The 20141-nt window shown below is 38.9% G+C and overlaps 1 protein-coding gene across 1 annotated transcript in view; it reads right to left on the bottom strand.

Moving 5' to 3' along the window:
- PTDSS1 (phosphatidylserine synthase 1) overlaps nt 1-20141 on the bottom strand; it is an 811205-nt gene that overhangs the window by 136510 nt on the left and 654554 nt on the right. Inside the window, exon 10 of the mRNA XM_044065621.1 lies at nt 17852-17951. Within this exon, the coding sequence (XP_043921556.1) occupies nt 17852-17951 (100 nt within the window). The remainder of the gene's footprint in view (nt 1-17851; nt 17952-20141) is intronic.

Raw genomic sequence — 20141 nt, 5'->3', positions numbered from 1 at the left:
GGTACTCCATTGTTTAGATCTCTGCATATGCTGAGACTGCTGCCTGGGGGGGGGGGGGGTCTGTTACCCCTAGATCTTGTCTAAAGTGGCCTTGAGGGGGCAGGAAAGGACCAATGTTTTGAGGGACAATGTCTGCTGAATCTTGGAGGCTGAACTTGCAAAAAGTCTCTGTCTGCATAGATTTAGCCTTTTCTTCCATCTTTTTTAAAACCTCTTCTGCTTTGGTGCCAAACAAATTGTCTTTGTTAAAAAGTGCATCCAATAATTTTGATTTGACATGATCTAGCAAGGTCTGTTCCTTAAGCCATGCATGCCTTCGAAGTACAGAACCAGTGACTGCTGCCCTGCAGGATGCTTCAAGGGCGTCAAACCCACATTGCATGGTATGCTTACTGATTTGGCTTGCAGAATGCATAAGTTCCTGTAAGTCTTTATTTTCTGCACAGTCAGGGGAGGTAGATAACTTTTGTTTAATGATTTCCATATGTTGCTGGTATTTCAGCATGTGAAACTGACAATTTAATGCTCTAATGGCAAGAGTTGCAGAAGTATATACGTTTCTACCCCATCTGTCTAAGGCTCGGGAATCCTTGTCTGAGGGGGTGGGATTCTTAGCTGTAGTTGCTTTTATTCCTTTAGGCCCTTGGGAGATTACCTCTGGGTCAGCAGTAGGATTCTTGAAAAGAAATTTGTGAGAGTCAGGGACTCTGTAATACCTGTCAGGTTTCCAGGGAGCAGGAGGTAAAGTATCCGGGGTTAGACTGGACTCCATAAAAACATCATCTACAACATCCAGGACAGGGGGTACAGCTAAGGGCCTATGCTGACGTAAATCTAAAAATTCCTTGAGTCTCTTTTTGGACTGAGGGTAATCCTGGCATTCCCAATGGAAGTGCTCTCTCAAAGTATGTAGGGTTTCACCAAAAGAAAAATCCTCTGGAGGAAAGGCAGAAGGAATGGATGCCTCTGCATCTGAATCCTCATAATCAGAAACATCAGAGTCGTCGGACTCTTGGTCAGATAAAGGTTGCAGGGGACAAATCTCTTTCTTTTAGCAGGAGAAGGCTGGCTATCCCTAATCAGCATGATAAGGTCTTCCCTATTTTAAGCATCTGTGATTGTGGCAAGGAAGCAGGCTCGTGAGTTTGGGTCGTCGGTTTTTTAGGCGTAGCTCGGCCTCTGGGCCTTAGAAACTCTGTAGTTTTAGAAAGAACTGAAGACGCGAAAGAAGTCGGTTTGTGTTGAATAAGCCGGTGCTTGCAAAGCGGCTCTGGACCCATCCAAGGTAGAGACATCTGCAGGTTCCGTAGTTAAAGAGTCTCGCGGTATACTGGACTCCGAACGGGTCTCTGTAGCGGCCTGCGAATCCATCGATGCGGGCATCAGGGGCTGCGAAAGCACCTCACTGACTACCGGCAAACTGGTGACTAGCTTAACAGAAGCGTCGTCGGCAGTTTTGGACCTGAGCGGTCTGTCTCTGTCTTTATCCTTACGTTTTTTTGGAATATCAGTAGTCGGATGGCTTTCTGAAGCCATTTTGGAATACGGAGATCGAAAGTATTTAGCTACAATAAGGGCCCGACGAGGAATAGCTCGGGCATTGAACAAAGCACAAAATCGTCAATGAGGGACTTCGTGGTCTGGGCCTAAACAGGGGATGCACTAAGAATGGAAATCTTGGTGTGGTATTTGCTTTCCAGAGGCGAGACAATTATTAACTTTTTCTGACATCAGTTAGAGCAAGAAGAAAGGATCCCCAATGGGGTACTTAGCTTTAGAAGACTTCAACTTCAATTTCGGAAATGAAAAACTCAGGTAGCGGCCGACGAGCACTAATGCGAACTGCTTCGGGCTTCTCGGCAAGAAAGACTGATGTAATGGCGTTGGCTACCTGCTTTTATACCACTGACAACCTCAGTCCTGGAGCGACAGCAACCAACGCAGAAATACTAAGCCTCTGGGTATTCGGGCTGATTGAGGGCTACCCCTGGCAGGATAACCAAAGTGTGATGACTGCAACAGTGAAACACGAAGAACATCTACACACCTAACCTTTAAACATAACTCCAGCCTGAGGGGTTGAATAAAACAGACTCTGAGGCAGATGGGGTGGGGAAGCTCCTTGGCTGGATAAGCAAAAGGGAAACCACAGGCAAGAGATCAATCAAACCTTCATGGCTCATTGTGTGATGACCCCCTACAGCTCAATGGCATCTTTACCAGCAATTTCAAGCAGGTGGCTATAGGTGTGGGGGGGGGGGTTAATAGCTAGAAGCACAACAAGAAAAAATACCTTGGAAAAAAACATTCACCTTCTTCAGAAAGGGATTGCATTAACATTTTTGCTCCTTCTCTGGCACTGGGAACAGCCTCTAAGGCCACACTGAACAGTACAGTTGGACCCATCCAAGAGTTCTAATGAAGCAGACTGCTCTGCCAATGAACTCTTTCCGGGGGAGGACTAGATGATGAGCTTCAAAATATGGCTGAAAGGTACCATGTCTACACAAAGATGGGCCCTTGTGTGATGGCTCACTAAGATGCACAAACTTGGGAAATGCATATTCAGAGGATGTCTCAGAACAGAATTAAGACTTTGGGAACAGAGCACTAGAATAGTTAACCTCTTGATGACTACATCAGCATTAAATGGAATAAGAAAATAAAGGCCTTCCTTGGAAGGCTCAGTAAGACAGGGCAGGGAATTAAAGCTATGAGTTGTTAAACTGCTTCCTGTAGTCTAGGGTTTGATTCCCTCAGCCTCAATTTGTCTACTGTGGAACTCCAAGCAATGTCACTTAACCAGCGTTTCCGTTTCCCAATGAAAAGGGACATTCATGTCTAGTGGGATTAGGTAGTCAACAAATAAATAAAAACATTACTAAAGAAAATGAAAAGTAGGCATACTCCTCCTCTGCTGCTAGCCAGGTCTGGAAGGATGAGTGAGGGTGACAGGATAGGGTAACAATTCATAGGCTGAAAGCCTGCTCCCTTGTCAGTTCAATAAATAAGTCCTGAGCTTGCTGTCCATTAAGGATCACACCATCTTGCTCCTAAGTTAATTTTCAAGGAGGACAACTTTAGCTACACCACCTGCAGAGGCCCATACCTGGTTCTATGGTACTAACTAAAACAAATTGCAGTCAGAGTTACAGTGGGACACATGGTATACCACTGTGGAAGCCAGAGACAGAGTTTGAGCCCAGACCCATGTCATCTCACTATTGGATACCAAAGACAAAGTCTAAGCCTTCCTAACTAAGAGGACCTAGAAATGAGACAGGCAAAGAGTTTTGGGCCCTGATACATAAACTGGCACAGGAGAACAATTATCTTGTCATACCAGTCAAAAGCAAAAGGCTTTGTCAAACAGCACGGTTGCAAAAGAGTTGCAAAATGCTATGGTTTCCTGGGACCTACACTGGAAAAAAAATCTTACAGGCTTGACAGGAAATGGGAAGGAGAGATTGAGAGTTGAGGACCCTAAGTCCCAACACAGCAGAAAAGCTGTCTGTAGGTGTCCACCTGTCTACAGCTGTAGACTCTCATTTCAGATGTTAATGTGGCAAAATGCTGTGATCTCTGAGACATGCACTAGACTAAAAGTGATAAACAAGTCAGCACAAGGATGCCAGGTAAACTGCCTACACACATTCTATATCATCATCAACAACTCTCTTTTTTCCCATTTTTTCTACATGGGGTCGAGATGTCGTATCAATTGTTGTCACCTCTCTCTATTCACTGCCACTCACCTGCCTTCTTCGACACTTATGCCTGACTGTCACAGATATTCCCTCACACAATCCAGCCACCTCTTTGCTGGATGCCCTCATTTCCTCTTACCTTCCTCCTGTCTGTCCCAAATCTTAGTCAACAGATGTCTTCTGCTTTTCTGCACATGTGCCTCAGCCACTGTAATTTGTTCTCTCTGATCTTTTCTACAACTGGAGCTAATCTGACTTCAGCTCTTGGGTCCTTATTTCATCTGTCCACAGTGTGTATCCTACTACCTATCTCAGGCACTTCATCTTCATTACCTCTAGCTTCAACTGCTCTGCCTTTACTGACCAGGTTTCTGTACTATATTATACCATGACCCCCTATTAATATTCCAAAACGTGCACGCTGATTGGCCAGCGTGCACGTTGTAAATCGACTTATACTAATGGAAAAAGGTCCGGTCGCCCGGACTTTTTCCATTAGTATAAGTCTTTTTTTAAAACACTGTCTCGCTATGTTAAAAGAGTTTAACATAGCGACACAGGTTTAAAAAAAGCAACGGAGATCTCCGTTGCTTATTTTAAAGCTGTCTCGCTATGTTAAACCCATTTAACATAGCGAGACAGGTTTGAAAAAAAAAAACAACGGAGAAAGCAAGATCTCCGTTGCTTTTTACTGTTTCGCTATGTTAAATGGGTTTAACATAGCGAGACAGCTTTAAAATAAGCAACGGACATCTCCGTTGCTTATTTTAAAGCTGTCTCGCTATGTTAAACCCATTTAACATAGCGAAACAGTAAAAAGTAACGGAGATCTTGCTTTCTCCGTTGCTTTTGGCCACAGCTCTGATGTACTGTGCAGGCATGCGCAGTACATCAGAACTGCCGCGGATGCCAGACAGCTGCGGAAGGGCAGCAAAGAGGCATTATACAATGCCATTATTTAAGAAAAGTAATTGTTTCTTTTCTTAAATAATGTCATAGTATAATAGCAATAACCCACTTCTGGGTGTGGGTAATGCGGGTTTTAACCACAGTTGTCTTTGTTTGGTCCCTCGGGCTTTGCCCTCGGGACCAAACCACGCCAACTGTGGTTAAATCCCACATTACCCACACCCAGGCGTGGGTTATTGCTATAATATAGCACTGATCACACCACTGCTTAGAAAATGGGCTTACTGTATATCAGTATCCCGACTGGAGAACGAGCAAGTAATGCCCAGTGAAAAACGAGTCCGCCACTTCACGGCAGCTTATCAAGCTGCCATAGAACTCGGACTGAGAAAAACGAAATGGCCGGCATTATTTTATACTCGTTAAGCAGTGCTTTTCTGTTTAGCGAGTGTAAAATAAATAAATAAAATAAAGCACGTGTGAGAGACTGTATGCGTGTATGAGAATGAGAGAGAGTACTCGTAAAAAAAAAAAAAAAAAAAAAATAGTACCTCACAAAGAGGATTACTAGCCTCAAACAAATGCCCTACACTGACTGCCTTAAAAAACTCCAGCTTTAATCTGTAGCATATCGCCTACTCCGAGGTGATCTCTGCCTAACATATAAAGCTATGTCAAACCCAGAGCTGTTGGACATGCTACACCTAAAGAAATCCCAATCCCTCAGAGATGCACGCAATTGTCACCACAATAAAGAAGACATGCTGGAGGGATAGATTCCTGCCCCAGAGACTTCCCATACTCTGGAACAGGCTACCCATCTATGTCAAGCAAAGTTTTTCATTAGCACTCTTCAAGAAAAATCTTGATGAGTGGATGGGAAATAGGAAATACACCCTGGAGATCACTTCTGTGTCTCTGCTTGACAGTGGCACAGGAAAATAACTTTCTTGGGTGGCGTAAGCCAGGGAACCTTGTTGGCTAGGCTTACATAGGCCCTTGGGCCGATAGCCTAATACCTACCTATGATAGAGTGTGTATGTGTGTTTCTGTCTGCATGTGTGAGTGAATGGGTGCATGAAAGCAGAGAGTGTGTGTGTGTGTGTGTGTGTGTGTGTGTGTGTGTGTGTGCGTGTGTGTGTGTGTGAGAGAGAGAGAGAGTGAAGGGAGAATGATCTCTGCCAGCCCTTAGAGAATGGGCTCTCTGCAAAATTGTTGTGTTTTACTTACATATTTTTATTTTTTAAGTACTGCTTTATCTTTTTAATATAATTTGGATGTAAAATGCTATCTCCAACACCATTAACATATACTACAGCAAGTATAAAACATTAGGCGGAGGAAGTATTTTACATCAAAAATATATTCAAAAATAAAACAGAACTTAAAAAAATACATAAGTAAAACACAACAATTTTACAGAGCGTCCATTCTGTAAGTGCAACAATGCCCTCCATGGTGTGTGCTAATGTGTAATTAAACAATTGGCAAACTGTACATCAATACCTTGATTGGAAAACAAGTGTTCTCTAGCAGGGTATTAATGTACAATTAATGAAAGAAACTAATAAATGGTGGAACTGCACTAAAACAACCAATAAATCCCAAGTATAAGTGCTGAAAAACAGAATGGAGATTCAGGCAAAAGTTCAAAAAGTTTTAATAACTCCACATACACGAACTATCGACAAATACATTTGACAAATACATGAACGCTTTCTCTCTTTCAAAATGCGTTTTCGTCTCAGTGGATTGGGACTTCATCAGATGACCAGTGTAGGCTTATCTTACTGTTATTTATACTTAATTCATTTAATTGGGACCAATTAATTACAATAATTCCTTTTAAAAAACTGCCAATGAGCATTCAGTTCATGAATAATTAAACCCATTTAAAAAAATACATGTTCATTACCTTCATTAAAAACAATAAATATGTCATATTAAATCCTATAAATACATAATAAAATTCTATTATAAAGTGTAAAACTTTATAAAAGTAATGTATGATATATCAAACTAATGTAAACAGTGTTTTACCATTATATCTTTGCTTAGTATGGAACATTCATTAATATAAAATTGCATTGCCATCTAGTGGATATGTTTTGTAATTAATATTGTACACATCTCAAAGTTTAGCTGCCCTTAGTTTTAGTAATGGTAAGATGGAAACATAGTAATTCAAACCAGGGGGGTTACTTGCTTCCAAGGTTACTTGCCACCATAACTCTCTAAATTCTATCTTTTCTTCCCACGGGCTCCCCCAATGTTATTTTTGACTTGTTCCAATACCAAAAAGAAAAATTTCTCTGTCATACATACTTTTGTATGTTTGTACAGGGCATTACTATCTTTACAAGTTTTAACCTCATAAGTATGTTCGTAAATCCTTCTCTTTAGCATCCTTTCGGTCTTTCCTACATAGAAGGATTTACAAACCGAACAGATGGCAAAGTATATTATTCCTTTTGATTCACAGTTATATTTATTACTAATAATCCATCTGTCCCTACTTTCTAGATAATATTTTTCTGTGTTCATAATATATGTACATTGTGTACAGTGGCCACATTTATATGTGCCAACCTTGTTATTATTAATGTTAACCTTATGTTTATTTTCTAAAATATTTCTACTACATTGGGAATTTTTATATACCACTTTAGATGGAATTTTATCTATATTTTCCAAGTCTGTAAGGGAAGCAAATCTCTCCTATTCCTTTAAAAAAAACCTCTTTTGACATTGTTATTCAAAGCATTATATTCCAATATCAGAGCCAGCTGGAAATCTTCTTTATTACTTTCCTTATTTCCACAGCCCCCACTGAAATATTCTCCATGTTTATATATGGGTTTAAATTTGTTACTTCTTCCTTTTTCTATTTCCTCTCTAGTGCTTCTAATTAATTTGGTGGGATAACCCCTTTCTGAAAACATTTTCTCTATTAAATCACATTCCACTTGGAAGTCAATATCCGAGCTAGTCATACGACACCCTCTCACGAATTGCCCCTTAACAATATTTTTCTTGCAGTGTAGGGGGTGTGCACTTTTATAGTGTAGAAAGGAGTTACAAAAAGTGGATTTTCTAAATATTTTTGTTTCAAATTTCCTTCCCACTTTATATATTTTCTATATCCAAATACTACAAGCTTGTATCCGATATTTTGTATGTAAATTTAAAAAAAATAGTAGTCTTATTTAAGTAAAGCATAAATTCTTCAAATTTTTCTTTTCCTGCAATCCAGAAAAATTACTATATCGTCCAAAAATCTACGATAAAGTGTCCAGCAGGTATTGAATGCAGTATTTAGGATATACTTCTCCTCCCATTTGGCCAAAACTAAGTTAGCATAAGTTGGTGTGCAGGTTGCTCCCATTGCTACCCCTTGAATCTGCTGAAAGAACTCCCCATTGAAATATAAAAAGTTATTCTTAAGTACCATGTCCATTAACCAAACGTTTACCAGTTTCTCATTATGTGTTAGAGGTCTTTGTCTTCGTAAACTATTTCTTCAAACATTTCCATCCCCTTATTATATGGTATGGAAGAAAATAAATCTATAACATCTATGGTTATGAACAATAAGTCTTCATGATATAAATCATCAGAAATTTCTTTCAAGAGATCCCAAGAGTCTTTTAATATAAAGTTTTTTTCTAGCCATAACCGTTTTAATTTGGTATCTACGTATTTGGCTAGTGAGTAGGTCTTTGATCCTTCTGCAGATACAATGGGTCTCCAGTGGGGGATCATTCCCATTTTTGTGTGTCTTGGGGATACCAAATATTGTAGGAATTCTGGGTTTTTTCTACTTTTAAATATAAATGTGTTGTAATTTATATGTTCTTCATTTAACATGTCCCTTAAACTTACATCTATTTTATTATATGCTATATTAACCTCATTTTTAGAAACACTAGAAAATCTCAAATCATCCCATAATAACATATTCATTTTGCTTTCATACTGTATGTTTTCCATAATCACCACCCCACCCCCCTTATCTGGTTTCATCACTCTAATACTGGTATTTCCTTTCATTTCATTTAATAATTGTCTTTCCTTATTACTTAAATTAACTTTATACCGTATATTCATCTGTTTTTTCTAATTTCCTTTTCCATTACCTTTTCCAAATTTTTTAATTCGGGGTGTAAGGGGGGGTTGTAAATTGTCTTAAGTTTCATTTCAGTATTTTTAATTGTATTATCCTTAAGGAACAGAATGTTTAGATTGACTTTTCTCAAGAATAATTTAATGTCTAACAGAGTTTTAGCTATATCACCTTTTTTGTATGGTATAAATTTCAAACCTTTGGCAAATAGGTCAAAATGTTCCTTCTCCATTTCCATACTGCTAAAATTGTAAATGGTAAAATTATTAAATGTACTTTTGATGCCATCTACTAGTATCTCATTGTTGTAACTTGTGGTGAGGTGGGTATCAGTTAAAATCTCCCCCTCCCCCTTCTCCCCCCCTCCATTGAAAATTTGATTGCGGTGGACCCTGCTTATTCATCAGCCTTTCTGATCTTCTCAAAGGCGGAAAGGCTTCATCGTAATCATTGTCCCCTTCTTCCTGCTACTGCTCATCAATTACAACATTCTCCGGAATAAAAACATCATATTTCTGTTCAAAATTTTGTTTGAAACGTCTATGTGAGGGATTGGGGTAACTATTGTTACTGTAATATTCTTTCATATCCCTTTCTAGTTTCTTCAATTTTCTTTGTACTAAATCCTCACATTTGTTATCTATGTCTTTCCTAATATTAAAATATTTTTCCTTTTCATCTTTGATAGAAATAATCAGGTCCTCTTTAATGCACTGGTCTAATTCATCAATTTCTTTTTGTATTACATCCTGGACTCTTACATTTTCCCTAATAATGAGTCTTAAAACATCCAATCCACATTTGTTAAAGACTTCAATAAGTTATTTATGAAAAACTGTACCAATGGTAACATTGTTAGGGAACTTATATATTCGTAGTCCTTTAGGGACTATTTCCCTTGAAATACATTCTTTTAAGTATTCATTTTCTATATCTAATGTCCTATATCTGGACATCAATTTAGCTAATTTATCCAGCTTGTTACAATATGAATCATTAGTAACTTGTGGTTTGTTACCTTTACCATCTAATTTAAAAACATATTTGGTTCGTAACCATTCTCTCGTTTCTTTATTATAATTAATTGTTTTAACAGTACCTGAAGCTTCAAGCACATTCTGTGATTGTTTTTGACCCAGTTCCATACTCTGGCATTTATTAGAAACATTCCCATTATCAACAGTCCTAAATATGGTGGGTGTATTTTCGGCGTTAAAAGTTCCTTCGTTGGTTTCCTTCTGGTTGCCAGCGTCATTTGAACCGCCAATAAGTTCCCTTGGCATTATGTTGTTAGCGTCTCTCAGTTCTCCAAACCCTTTGGTTCTTGAAGAACGTTGCTTTATTAAACTGCTGTACATTCCCACCAAGGATTGGCTAAGAGGGGTAAGCAAGTCTATGAGGTCAGTAAGTTGCCCAATCAACTTGCGTGATTGGCCCAATTCGTCCTGCCCTTTTGGGTCCAGAAATGCTTGTTTCTCCATGTCCGTTCCACAAATTAAACAAAAGAAACTAATAAATGGTGGAACTGCACAAAAACAACCAATAAATCCCAAGTAGAAGTGCTGAAAAACGGAACGAAGATTCAGGCAAAAGTTCAAAAAGTTTTAATAACTCCACTAACTATAACTACATAAATGTACAATTAATGCCCGGCGATAAAGAGTCAGCTACTTACAGCAGCTTATCATGCTCCATGGAGCTCGAACTGAAAAAACAGAAAGTCCGCCATTATTCTACCCTCACACTAAGCAGCATTTTGCTGTTTAGCAATTGTAAAATATAAAAAAGAAGACAACAACAACAACAAAAAAGGTATGTGTGTTTTTATATCTGTGTGTGAGTGTATGCGTGTATGTCAGTGAGACTGAGCAAGCTGTTTTTTTACACTCGCTAAGTAGCGCTTTTACTGTTTAGGAGTGTAAAATGAAAAAAAGAAAATACAGCATGTGTGTGTGTGAGTGTATGCGTGTATGTGAGTAAGAGAGGGAGAGAGATATTGAGCGAAACAGAAGAGTCTGTTTATGTTTCTGTCTGCATGTGTGCGTGAATGCGTGCAGGAAAGCAGACAGACTGTGCCTGTGCATGTGTGAGAGAGAGGGAAAAAGAGATCGAGAGAAAGTGAGATGGACTGAATGTGTATGAAAGCAGCTGGAGACTGTGAGAGATAGAGAAAGAGGGTGAGACAGATCTTATGTGACAATGTGTGTATGAAAGCAGAAGAGACTGTGTGTATATGTATGTCTGTGAAAGCAGAAGAGACTGTGTGTGTGTGTGTGTGTGTGTGTGTGTGTATGGGAGAGAATGGGCTGTATGTAAAATTGTGTTCCACTTGCTTTTTATTTTTTTAAGCACTATTATTACTTTTTATATATAGCTGATGTAAAATGCTTCCTCCAACACCATTAACATATACTACAATAAGTATGAAACAGTAGATGGAGGAACTATTTTACATTACAATTATATAAAAAAAATAATGTAGCACTTAAAAAAATAAATAAGCAAGTAAAACACAACAATTTTACACAGAGCCCATTGTCTAAGTGCCTGCAGTGTCAGACCTCACAACATCCCTAGGTGGGCGTTAATTACACATTAACACACACCCTTGTCAGGCATTATTGCTTGCTTAATGACCTTCCCAGGGGTGTAGAGGCCCTCCGCCTGTGGTGTCGGGCCTCACAACACCCCTGGGCGGGCATTAATTACAAATTAACACGCACCCTGTTGGGCATTATTGCTTGCTTAGTACACCTTAATTTTCAGCTTTTTTGGCATTCTTTATCATACATTACACCTGACACTCTGTGCCATTTTGCTGCAGCCCTTCTGATTCTAGCTTTGACCTCTTCATTCAGACTTCCCCTCTTCTCAACCAACAAGGGGGGGGGGGCATTAAAGCTATCAAATTGAATAATTTAATTCCTGGCAATTAATTACACAACTTGGATACTGGCGATGAATAAATCTGGAAAAAGTTAAACAGACAGAAAGGGAGATATCTAGCTGGGCAGAATCTTGCAGATGTTTAGGAAAAACAGTTCAAGTTTTAGCTTTGGTACAAGAGATGACTTCCAAGAATTGAGGAAAAAATGCACTCAAGAGGTCTTTAAAATAAGTGACACACTGAAGGAATATAAACAGTCACGTTACAAAAGGCTGCAAAAATAGAATTAGATTGCTCCTCAGATGAGCTGATAAAACTGCAGAAATCAGAGGCTGAAATGAAGAAAGGGAGGCACAGCACGAGACTTCTCAAGAAGAGCTGTTTCAAAAAATAGCTAAAATTCTTTAAGACCATGCATGCAAACAGGTACAGCTGTGCCTATTTAACTGCAGACATTAAGAGTGTCTTCTCTGTTACAGTAATAACTTCTTGGCATTTCCTGCTGCAGAAGGCCTTGCCTGGCCTGAATACTAGAGATTTGCTCTCCTAATCCTGGCCCGGTGGACATACTCCCCTCCAACGTCCAGGTACAACGGTCATCAGCCCATCTGATCTTCTATTCATCATCTAACCTTAAACACTTACTAAACATCAACAGCTCTCCCTTAAAATTAGTAATACAAAGGCAAAATATGTAGCACATTATCTAACTTAAAAAATAAATAGAAATAACCTGAAACAGAGCATACCCTCATAGGACTGGAGCCCCGCTCTCTTACCCTAGGCCAGGACCATAACCCAACCATGCTATCCCCAGCACAGTTAGGGTAAAGATGCCTGACAGGGAGACCTAACTGGTGAGAGGAGAATCATAAACGGAGGAATAGAATGGAGTCCATTCCAACCCCGAGTCATGAAGAGGGGAAGGTGGGAGGGGAAGGATACTGCACCAATGAGACACTTTAACATCTACATTTATGGTAAGCACACAAAGTGTACTATGTTCATCGTGTTTCACTGTTACAATAATAATGTCTTGGGAAGATTCCCAAAGCTATAGGAAGGGGGTCTGAAGAACAGACATCAGACAGAACATAAGAGCCCCTGCAGGACTGCAGAAGTGAACCCAGCTTTGGCTCTAGAGGTAGAGGCCAAGTTGCAGTGCTTAGAAAAAGGTGTGGCCTGAGGAGCAGGTGGCTGCATCCAGAATATCTTGGGTGGATATACTCTGGTAAAGACACTTGTTGATAACTGTGGCCCTTGTAGAATGAGTCCTAATATGCTCAGACAATTGTTTTGCTCTGATGCTTCTAGCAAAAGGAGATACAGTTAGAGATCCACTTAGATATTGTTTACTTAATAGAAGGTCTAAGCTGAGGCAAGCTAGAAGCAGTCTCATTATGTTTTATCTTGGATCTGGTCTTGGTGTGGCATCTGCAGTCATTGTCCCAACCAAGGCTTGCTGTGCCCAGACTGGAAGGTTCCTCTTTGGTAAGGGGGATTCTGCCCACCTCTTCTGTAGCTCTGGTACGATAGCCAGATGCCAGAGTGTGCAGAGCGACTCTGGATACATCCAGTACCCCAAGTCCTTTGGCTTGAGCAGGCATCAGGAGACTGATGGAGTGGGGGACTCCAGAAGAGTCTCACCAAAGGCCTCAGCCATACACATTGTCATTGGGGGGGGGTGCAAACATGTCTCTCCAACTTCATCAATAATGAGCAAGAGTGGACTATCACACACACTGATAGGTTGTTGTCCAGCTCCCAATAACTTCTTTTTGCAAGGAAAGCCTGACTCAGCATGATCAGTGGATCCCACAGCACCTGTGAGCCATTAATGTTCTCTCTTTTTCCCTAAAAACGGTTCAAGTGACTTTCTTCTATGCTTTATGGTCACAGAATTAAAGTGAGCACACTGGGTACAGCTGGGTACATCGTGCTCCATACAGAACAAACACAAAGTGTGCAAGTCCCAGTGAGGGATTAGTTTCCCACATTCTAAGCAAAACATTAGTCTTAGCCACCAACGTCCAAAAATAACACAGACAATGACATACAGAAAAAGATTTTCCCCAGTGGGGTACTTAGCTTTAAGTGCTCTACCTCAGGCTTTGGACTGACCAACATACTCAAAGTTTGTATCTACCGCCAACGACAAAAAAAAATTGAGAAAATGTTGCAGGCTGATAATCCTTGCATCCCTAATGGACAAGAGGAGGACAGCAAAGGGCTTACACAGCAGGAAATCCCACAAAGTTATTAACAGAACAATGGAACAAAATGAACATCCAGAGACTTTCAACTATATCAGAGAAACTGGAAGGAACAGAATGCATTCATTTTATGAAAGTACAAAAAGCAATTGGAGCATTGTTCCACTGCAGGATTTGTTAACTGAAAGAGCACATCATGTGTAAGCACAAAACCTGGCCATAAGAAAGCAGCCAATACATACATTAGTAAAGATGCAATCATACCAGCAAAAGAACTGCTTCTGACAAAATTGTGTCAAACAGGAATAGTATTAAAAACTGGGAAAAGTACAGTGTTTATGGAAAATGATTACATAAGACAGAGGAGAAGCACTATTATCCCTGCAATCAGGGAATGTTAGGAGGCAGGTGTGAGATTCAAGTTGCTGTACTCAGCTGTCTTCAAAATATTTTTCCTGGAGGATTATAGGCATTTTTGGATGCAGAACAGGCTGATGAGAAAAGACAAAAAGTTTGGCTAACAAAGAGTGAGCTAGTAAGCAGAAGGAAACTCGGCTTCTCATTTTTTTGACAATAATTAAGTCCACAGACAGAGAGATTACTACTGTTCCAAAATAATTTTTTATATACCTTTATTAAATTAATTGGCGGCACAGTGGTGCAGCGGTTAACGTTGTCGCCTCACAGCAAGAGGTTCTCCGGTTCTAATCTCAGCTGGAGTGCCTTCTGTGTGGAGTTTGCATGTTCTCCCTGTGTTCGCATGGGTTTCCTCCCACATTCCAAAGACATGCATCTGGAGCATTTCTCTCTGGGCCTCCGCTGAAAACAGGCTCTGTGGAACCTAGTCGGACATTCCCGGTCAACAAATGTTAAATAAATAAAATAAAAATAAATAAATAATCATTTAAGACAAAGGCAAACATACATTAACAGAAAACAACCCATATTAACATCTTCCATTACATGCATTCTGTATACATCACATTTTTTTTCTGTCTTTATAACTATTATTAGTCCAGTATTGCAAAAATCGTTCAGTTCCTGCCTTCCCTTAAACATCACTCCTCCTCCTCCTGAACATTATTTTGCATGTTAGTGTTACCAAAATTTGCACTTATTTCTGTGTTATTTGCTCCTTCCTTTTTCTAAAGATCTCTCTTCCAGTTCTTTTATCTCTTTAATAACATTCAATACTTCAAATACAGTTGGTTTTGACTTTGATTTTCATTTTCCAGGGAAGTTTCCAAGGCAGATGGTATTCATGGGGAAATATGAAAGCCAGGAAGGAAAAAAGTCGTAAACAGCTGGAAAATCTTAATAAAGTTTTAAAAGGAAGGGAATTACCAGCATCTTGGAAGAAAACTGTGGTGGCTGTATTACCCAAAGACAGTAAAGACCTGCGAGACCCAGCTTCACACAGACCATCTGCAATTTTAAACCACGACTATTCAATGTTTATGTCTATACTAGCTAAAAGAGTGGCAAAGGTGTTGCCAGAATGTATAGATAATAGACTAATGTGATTTTGCCGAGGGGAGACAAACATTTGGCAACATTAATAAAATAACAATGATCCAGAGGGAAGCAGAATGTATGAAAACACAGCTACTACTGTTTGGTCTTGATGCAGAGAAAGCATTCAACAGAGTATACTGCTACTTTATGAATAAGACATTGGAAGCATTTCCATTCCCTGATACAATATTAAGGTTAATTAGGATGATATATGAAGGATTGGAGGCAAAAATTAAAAGTAGGACAATTCCCCTTTGAAAAGCTATGTTTGAAAACAGGAACTGGGCAGGTGTGTCCTCTTTCCCCTTTATTTGCTATATATTTGAGACATTAGCAAAGACAATAAGGGACTCAGAAATTCAAGGAAATAACTGGTATGATAATCGAGAAAAGTTGGCTTCATATGCAGATGATATTGTTCAATACTTGAATCCAGAAAACAACATTCTTGGCATTCTGGAACATTTTCAGACAGTTTCATTCTTTTTAGGACATAAAGGTAATGAATACAAAGCAAAGACTACAGATATAAATTATGTACCATTCACAAATTGGTTCAGCAGTATCCATATTTATGGGGACATAAAATGAAGTATTCAGGATTACAGAGGGATTAAAAAGGCTTCTGTTATGGCAGATAAAGATATGGAGGAAGAGACTGAACAAAAGATAATACAAAAACTGAGAAAGATCTTGTTTATGAATATGGATAGTAAGAAACGAGTAGTGAAAAGTTGTGGATGGTGTAGTGGTGCAGCAGTTGTGTTGTCACCTCACTGCAAGAGGTTCTCCTGTTCAATTCTCGACTGGGGTGGCTTCTGTGAGGAGTCTGCATGTCCTCCCTGTGTTCGTGTGGGTTTCCTCCAGGAGCTCCAGTTATAAAGACATACATCTGGAGTGCTTCTCCCCAGGCCTCCAATGAAAACTGACTTTGTTCCAAGTCGGATTTTCCCAGTAAACAAATGTAAAATAAATAAATAAATAAATGAATAAGTCTGGGAAATAAGGTAAAAGTTGAAGTTTGGATGCAGAGCCTTGAGAAGAATAACAGAAACCACCCAAATGATAATATTCTTAAGTAGCAGAAAGTACTCTGAAAACTACACAAAAGGAGAATTGAGAAAGAAGAGTTTTACCAATAAGGATGACCGCAAGCAGAAGAGTGGAAAATATGCAAGACGGGGCTGGAATTTACTGACAAATGAACCAAGGTATTGGGAGAAACGGGAAAGGTAAGACTGGGATGAGACCAAGTATAAGTTTGGAATGCAGGTTAAATACTGCTTTCTCCACCAGGAATTGATATAGTATAGGCAAAGAGAAACAGACAGGAGAGTACAAAGTGAAACCCCAGAGTTTTTACTTGAGTCTAGAACACAAGTTGTTGTTAAAATGGGATAATTAAGAAGCCATATAAAATATGGCATGATGACTGTAAGAACCAATCAGAGAAAGCTAGAATAAATTGGGAAGACAGGGAGACTGGAAAGGTAACTTACAAAGGAAGAATGGGAGGACAATCTGCATGGAGCTCACTTATGCAACAAAGTCCAGAAGGTTCATAATTTTTCTACTTAAGTAAATACATAGGTATTTTTATATCACAAGCAGACTTTAGATAAATATTCCTCAGGTAGACAGCAAATGCTGAAGGTGTGGTGGGAAAGAGAGAGGTAATTGGGAAGATGTTTTTGGGAGTTTAATGAGCTGGCAGATTTCAAACATTTCCAACACACTACTTGTCAAAAATGTTGGGAAAGTGAATAGATGTAATTAAGAAAATGATTCTTTTAAGCTGGGACACAGGATCTGAACTGCCCAGACATAGTTAAAATCTTACTAAGTTTAACGCTATTGAATGTCAAAAAAGCAATTAATAGGAAATGAAAACCTAAACCAAATGTAAACGAAGTACTGTATACTATAAAGAAGCAAAAAGAAGTGGTGATGGGATCTTTAGAAATGGAAAGGAGAAAATTACATACAAATTGAAATTGTGTTAACAACACATGCAGAACAGCAATTAAGAAGCAGAGTGAGGCTTAAGGAAAGGCAGGAATTTAGCAATTTATGTAGTGCTAGAGTGAATAACAATTGTTAAAAAACATACATGTATACTGAATAAAAATAATGAAAATGTCACTACAATTTGTTTTCTTTGTTATTAATATATGTATATCTATGTTACTGTGTAATTGCATACAAGTTAAATGTCTGCTACATTTTTTCTTTGCTAATAATGTATGTGCTAATGTCACTGTGTACACTGTGATATAATACAGAAGTTTAAAAAGCCACTACAGCTGAATTTCAAGTCTCCTGAGCAGAAGATTTGATGTGTACGGTATTTTATAATAAATACAATGGATGCTATAAAAAATATTTCGACATAGCATGTCATCTTATGAATGGGACATACTGCACTAAGCATTGAACATTTAAGAACAAAAGTAAAATACAGGTGAGATTCTCCCTCAAAGACTATACAGAAACTTACCACACACAGCAGCCACAAAATAACATACAAGATTTGTGTTTTGGAGAAGAGGTCTTGTCCAAACTTTATGCATACGATAGCCTCAAGGAAAGCTATGGCACTGTAAATACACAACAAAACTGAGTAAAAAAGCAGACACCCTTAATGTGAATCAAAACAACTGCAGTCAATACAATGAACTGATGCCACTTACCATTCATAACTAAGTTTTCATCTTTACAACAATTTACAAAGTCTACACTGCCATGCTACATATTCAGAACCACTGTTTCACATGAACCCAGTTCTGGTGACAAACTTCCAGTAGTCGTATATTCCCTTACATCACAGATATGTAGGGGGTGTTTTCACTCAGATCTTGGTGCATCTTGCTCTCCCCTACATTACCACTAAAAATGACTAAGCATCTATAAAATAGGAAGCAAAAACTATAACATACAAGTAAGAAGGCTCAGTGAATGTTAACCTTTTGTGCACATTTTCCAGCCATCATTTTAGTTAGAAATAACTTTACATTCCCAATGAGAAGCAAGCTACCACCTTGGCAGAAGACGAAATGAAAATGCATGCACTATTTCGTTGGCAGCCTCCTAATGACCTGCACCAAACAGTGTTCGCAGTCACAAAGTCTAAGCAGAGATTCACCTTCAGAAGAAATATTTTACACTGTAATACCAAGACATCCATAATGCATGTTAAAATTAAATGCAATGAGTTTAGCCTAGTGCTACATAAAATAAAGTACAAATGAACCACTGGTGACAATCCTGATTACCTTAGCTTATTCACCACCTATCCTTAAACACTATAAATCTCAAAAGCTCTCCATTAAAATGAGCAACACAAAGGCAAAATACATAGCACAAGAATCAACTTGAAAATTAAATAAAAATAATCTAAAATAGAGCATGCAATTGCTTACTATGGCTATGAACAATGAGAAGATCAGAAATGTTTGTAAATCCATGCTTTAAAGCTTCACTGACTAATGAGAACTACTGCCCTTTAATCAAGAATGCAGATATACAGCTATGGGTCTACTTCAGATGATCAAAGTTTTAAAACTTCGAATTTCATATGGCCGATACCATATGATCGAAGTTTCAAAACTTCGAACACCTGAAAGAAAAAGAAAAGCAAAAAAAAATTTCCTGGACGTTTTTGCAGGGGGCAAGCCCCCTGCACCTCCACACCCCCTACTATTTAAATATACCAACTCAGAGATCAAACTACAGCGAGGAAAACGGAAAATTTCCCGCTCAAAATGTTCAAAGTTTTAAAACTTCGATCATATGGTCTCGGCCATATGAAGTTCGAAGTTTTAAAACTTTGATCATCTGAAGGGGACCCACATCTATACACCATATGAAGTTCGAAGTTTTAAAACTTTGATCATCTGAAGGGGACCCACAGCTATACACCTGCTGAAGAAACCAGCCCTCTCAGCTGAATTTGGTTACTTTCAGAAATTTCTTCAGAATGGATAAATATAGGATGGGTCTCAAAAGGCCACCTTATTTTTATTTTCTTTTACACTTGTTGACCAGGAAAGTCCAGCTTGACACGTCCGTTTTCAGCAGTGGCCCCGGGGAGAAAAGCTCCATTTACATACAAATCACAATCATATTCTACAGACTAGTAACAATTTACAATACAGAGTTAACACACTTCTAGTTCATTATGGTACACAGCTGACAACCTTGTGCATACATTTGTTTACAATTTATAGATGCAGTATTTTTGCAGTTATGCTTTCATAAGATCACATTAGAATTAGAAACTCGGTGGGAAAGCTGGGTCTATGGTTATGTAAATAGTTGTTGCTTGTATACTTGTCTTTACCCAGGGGCATAATTTCAGGATTAGAAACAACCTGGAAAATGCCCTTCTGTTGCTACTAACAGGAATCCTTTTTATGGTACCAAACTACAGAAACATAATCAGATGTGGGTGCACCAACTTTACCTGGTCTGTGGGTGGGATGTATTCCGAGGAAGGGAAGAAAGACTTTGAATTATACTTTATAACCTGGAGAAATGACTTCCCATGCACATTTGTTAGAGGTTGGGATGAACTAAAATGTTCTGAACTAGGAAAGCATCTAAAAGTATGAGGGAACAGGGAGAGTAAAGACTGTGGAAGTATTGTCAACATTACCTTATCTATTACCATTATGTGAGGGAGGATACATCTTTCCACTCCATGCCCTGGTGTCTTGCCCCTACCTCTGCCACCTCTCTAGCTCGCTTTTTCTCAAAGGCCCAATTTTCCTTGAACTATTTAGTCTTAG

This window comes from Protopterus annectens, chromosome 3.part0 (genome assembly GCF_019279795.1).
Source record: "Protopterus annectens isolate FY-2018-M chromosome 3.part0, PAN1.0, whole genome shotgun sequence".
Lineage (NCBI taxonomy): Eukaryota > Metazoa > Chordata > Ceratodontiformes > Protopteridae > Protopterus > Protopterus annectens.
Note: the sequence above shows the minus strand (reverse complement) of the source record. Positions and strands in the feature narration are given on the sequence as shown.